The 5,090-nt window shown below is 46.8% G+C and overlaps 1 protein-coding gene across 1 annotated transcript in view; it reads left to right on the top strand.

Annotated features, from left to right (window-relative positions):
- LOC102486870 (DNA excision repair protein ERCC-6) overlaps window positions 1-4,298 on the top strand; it is a gene marked incomplete at its 5' end in the record, with an annotated part of 54,818 nt that extends 50,520 nt beyond the window's left edge. Inside the window, 2 exon segments of the mRNA XM_006167420.3 lie at window positions 841-1,151; window positions 3,489-4,298. Coding sequence (XP_006167482.2) covers window positions 841-1,151; window positions 3,489-3,501 — 324 coding nt within the window.
- Window positions 4,299-5,090: the final 792 nt, after the last annotated feature.

Here is a 5,090-nt window from a genome sequence, read left to right as displayed (position 1 = left end):
TTTTTTTTTTTTTTGAGAGATCTTTGCTAGAGGGCGCTTACACTCCCCAGAGCGACAGAAAGCAAGAAATCACCCCTCAGGAGATATTGTCCTGCTGCAATCCCTTCTCCTCCATTTTCCTCTCAGGTTTTGGGCACACACACAAACACACACATGTACCCAGCATGAGCTTTAAGCCACCGGGTCCAGGACTCGACCACGGTCAACTACATGGGACTCCAGTGCCATAACCATTACACCATCTGCTGGACCCTGATTCTGTATTAATATGGAAACCTGTTTAGGAATAAAGACCTTTCTGATGTTCCACGTTGTGTTGTTAGCATAGGGATTGGAGAACCTTCTGAAGGTAGATTTATGGTGATATTTTAAAGAAACTCCCATGAGGTGCAAGGTGGGAAAGTTGGGAAGCTTAAAGGGGAAGAACAAGCAGGAGAGAGGTGATGTTTCTTGTCCCACCAGCTGTGGGTCTTAGGGAGGAAGAGCAGGAGAATCTATAGGTACCGACAGTGGTCCTGGGCTCAGAGAGACAGGAACCTTGTCTGGAAGCCAGACCTTCCACTGGCCTGCCCTCTGCTGCCATCACTCAGAATGGTGACCCAGGGACTGGCTCAGCTGTCCTTCCTTTCTCTGTATGTGCTAGTTTGAGAAACGCTCTAACGGTGGTAGGTTCAGTGTGGGCTCCCTCTGCTCCCTTCGCGTTAGGTGGGGTCTCGTCCTGCCCCGTCAGTCTTCCTGCCCGGGCATGCATGTTACTCTGTGCCCTTAGAACCTCTGGGGAAGTGCGTCGGGCATAAACTGGACATTGGACCCATCACTGCCTTGGTATTCTTTCTCCAGGATAGCATCACAAAAAAGGAGGGGAAGGCCAGTGCCCAGGAGCATTTCAGTGGAAGAGCAGAAGACGCAGAACCTTGCACTGGGGCGCTCACCTCGTCCTCGCTCTTGGCCAAAATGAGAGCTAGAAACCACCTGATTCTGCCGGAGCGTTTAGAAAGTGAAGACGGGCCCCTTCCAGAGTCTTCTGCCCCACTGCCCTCCTGCACAGAACATGATGACCTTCTGGTGGAAATGAGAAACTTCATTGCTTTTCAGGCCCACGTTGATGGCCAGGCCAGCACACAGGAGATCCTGCAGGAGTTCGAATCCAGGTTGTCCGCGTCACAGTCTTGCGTCTTCCGAGAACTCTTACGGAATCTGTGCACTTTTCATAGAGCTTCTAGTGGTGAGGGGATTTGGAAACTCAAGCCGGAATACTGCTGAGCAGTGCTGTTCCTAAACTTGCAGGTCACTTTTTTAATGGGAATTGGATAGTTAATCTGATGAGTAGTTATCAGATGGCATTGACCGAAGTTGTCTGCACTTGACATTTACTTTGAAAGACATCTACCTCGTAACTAAAACTTCAAGGAGGAAGAAACTCTTCTCCAAAACTTAAAGTTTTGGTAATCTAGCTAGAGAAGGGAAGTGCTTGGACTGATGTGGGCTCTTTGGCGCTGTGAATTTTATTGTGGCGCCAGGGGCCTCGCAGTCACTCCGTGGAGTGTGTTTGTTCCTATCCAGAAGTCGTGGTCAGGGACCACAGTCGGAAGTTTGCAGGGAGAGCTCAAGAATTATTGGTGCTAAAAGCAGGTCTTATTGAAATAACTCCATCAATATCTGAGAACAGCACTGTTGAATGTATAACTCAGATGTTCAGATTTATTGTTTGCCACCCGAAGAAAGGATCAGATTTGCTACCTTTCAAATCGTATTAATTGCCTTTAAATAGTCCTCTTTTTAATGTACTCTGAACCAGCAGGTGTTTTTATTAGCAAGCATGAAGTCACTTGGCAATAAATAATGTTTGTGTCATGGGAAGCTGTAGTCCACTCGGTGTACCTGGCTTCCCTCTAAGCAAAGGGCATCTTCTCCTACCCTCCCCACCCCACCCCAAGTGTTCGCAATTAAAACAAAAATTAAAAATAAGCAGAACCACCAAAAGTGAGTGCATAAAGCAGGCTCCCCCCCATCACTTCAGACAACAGGCAGGCATGACCCTCGTTACCCTGAGGGGCCCTGACTCACGTCTCTCCCGTCTCTCTCGTCTCTTGCCTCGTGCCGGCAGGGGGCTGTGGGCTTGTTTCGCTAAGGTGCTGATCAGGCTGTACCAGAGCTCTGTGGCCCTCCTCGGGGCTGCCTCCTCTCCTTCCAGCTTATTCTTGGTCTGTCATCTGCCAGGACACTTTGCTGTGGCAGTGGTTCGGTTGCCAGCCAGTCTCTTCTGTTTCCGACTTTGGAGGCGTTTGTGGCTCTGTGATGAAGTGACCTTGAGCCTCAGGTTATTTCCTTAGTCTGGCCTTTCTTGCTCCCTTCTTACGGTTATTTTGTCATCCATCTCTCAAGTCTCGTTTTCTCAAGGTCGCTGTGGTCCTTCGTTTCTTCTGCAGCCAGCACAGGGCCGTTGTTCCCTGGACTTGTCCTCTCTGCGTCCTTCCTCCTGCGTGCTCTGTATTACGCCGACCTCCCTCTCCTGCCGCGTCTGTATGTCCGGTTCGTCCTGAATAGGGTCCTGTGTCCAGGCCCTGTGTCTCCGTTTGCTCTCCTTTGCACTCGAGGAGGGGTCTGGCTGGGGGCTCAGCTGGGCTGCGTGTGGCTTTGGTTGGGAGAGTGTGGGGTTTGCCATCCATGCTCTGAGATCTTGGTAAGTAGCTTGGGCCAAGGATTCTTTTCCTTTAGACGGAGGAAGCCTAGTCAGTCATGATTGCCGCCAGGATCTCCTGCTTGGTGTGGATTCTAGCTTATTATTTTTTTTACTGTTCTTAGTTTGATTCATATATATTAAGGGAGAAAACTTATATTACTGGGTTGTTGGGAAAGTTATACATTTTTCCTGATGACTGAGTGTTTTCTTCACTTTGCCCTCATTATCTGGATTTCATAGAAGAGATTTTTTTTTTATTATTATTAAAAAAAAATTATTTTCCTTTTTTTTTTTTTTTACATTTAATCACTGTACATCTCCATAGCATACAGAATTAATCTTTCCAGCATGAATACACTGCGTATCAGTCCAGTCAGATGTTATCATGCACATTATCACCAACAGATAAGTTTCCATTTCTGTGTCCAGGAAATGTTTTGCTGGTTTTGTCCTCGATTCCCTCCCTGCAGCCTCCTCCCACACTGTCTCTAGTGTCCACAGTCGCTCTCCATGCTGCTACATGGAGTGCAGACATTTGCTGTGTGTTAAGTGAGGACACACAGTGCCACTCTCTCAGTCTGGCCTGCTTCATTTAGTATTAAGTCTTCCATATTTGTCCACTTTCTATCAAATGCCAGGGTCTTACATAGGAGAGATTTTTAAACAGGTTCTAAGTCCTAAACTTGAGTGCTCGGCTCAGAAAGGAGTCGAAACTCTTGACCGGTTCACTCCTGGGGGAGCTCAGCGTCTGTTTTTGTTGTTGTAGTCATTAGCCTGTAAGAAAATTGTGTCCCCTTGTTCTCAGGGTGAAGGGCTGATCCAGGTCACGGATGTGAAGTGTTGGTGCGTCGTGTGCAGTGTCTGAACTGGAAGGTTTATTGAGCCGAGGGTCTTCTCCAAGTAAGACCGGCCCTCAGAGGAGCAGGTGGTCCTCATTCCACGCCTTCTCCCCCTGCCTCTCGCGCTGTGACCTGGGGCAGGTCGTGCCTCCCTCAGGGGGCCTTCGCAATGCTCTCAGTGGGATTGTCTTAACAGTGTACAGTGACTCACACTTGGATCAAATCGAATGTTTGGAACCTCACAGGCTTTGTGCAATGTAGATAGATTTGCTGTATTTCACACGTTATATTAGCGCAAATAAAGAATTTAAAAGTTTGCCAAAATTTTTTTCTTTCCTTGGTTGACACATGAATATACCATCACTTGAAAAGCGCCAGGCAGTGCTCTGGCTCCCGCCCCGAGCCCTGTCTCGTCCGTCCCCGAGCTCAGTGCTGTCTTGGTGTGGCTTTCTGCAGGCTGCATGCATTTACGGAAACGAGTGGCACAGAACACCCTGCCCTGTGTCCGTTCTCTTCCGTTTTCTTTACTAGAGTTCTGACTTTACCCGCACACCTGGCTGCTCAGCTACAGTACCACTTCCAGACCAGCCCGTAAGTAAAGCTCCCAACATTCCCCGTCCTGGCTGACTAGGATGCGGTGGCAGCTTTGGCACCTGGAAAGAGAGAAACCCGGGGAAGTTGGCCTGCCGGATTTCAGCTGCTTCCTTTGACCTGTTACGTAAGAGTGAAATAAATTACTGACTTGTTCAAACCACTTCTCTGGACTCTTTATTATAGCAGCTAGTTTGTTTTACATTGTGATGTATAGTAATGGGATTATACCACCCTTATTACTTTGCAACTAACTTGTCATTTAACATTATATGCAAGACATCTTTTTAGTCCATAAGCATAGCTCTGCCTTCATGAATTGCTGGATTAAAAATGATGGAGATTTTAAAAAAAATTTTAGTAGATGCAGTGAAATTGCTTCCTTCAATTCATATTTATAAGAGGACCCATTTCTTTACACCCTTGCCAGCAGTAGGTAGCATCAATTCCAGTAATTTCGCTTTGCTTCTATTCTTTTTTCTTTTCCCTTTCTTTTTGTTTTATTTCTAAATATTTTTGTTTTATAAAGCTGTCTTGTTGAAAGTTCCTTGTTTTACCTTGAATTTCCCTGAGTGCTTATAAGACCGCGTGCTGCCGTGTGTCCTGGCCATTTGCAGCCCTTCACTGTACTGCCTGCTCAGGTCAGACGGAGTGAAAAGCTGATCGGCCCACTGTTACTGAATACTCTTCCCACTAACATCAAACTTGTTTGCTAAGTTGTTTATTTCTGGATAGCAGATCTGGAAGTTCTGACAACCACACTCACACTGTCAGTTGTCTACTGTGTTTTGCTCATGATGGATGTGTCCTTTTTTTCTCCTCTTTAGTATTCTTTTTTTTTTTTTTTTTTTTTGGGTTGGTTTTTTTATTGACGCTCAGGCGCTCACCAGAAAGAAAAAGATAGAGAGACAGAAAGCGAGAAATCACCCCCCAAGGGAGATGGCCACGCCGCAATCCCTTCTCCTCCATTCTCCTCT

The sequence above is a fragment of the Tupaia chinensis genome, unplaced genomic scaffold, assembly GCF_000334495.1.
Source record: "Tupaia chinensis unplaced genomic scaffold, TupChi_1.0 Scaffold144750_1, whole genome shotgun sequence".
Classification (NCBI taxonomy): Eukaryota; Metazoa; Chordata; class Mammalia; order Scandentia; family Tupaiidae; genus Tupaia; species Tupaia belangeri.
This window is presented reverse-complemented; position numbering and strand designations above follow the sequence as displayed.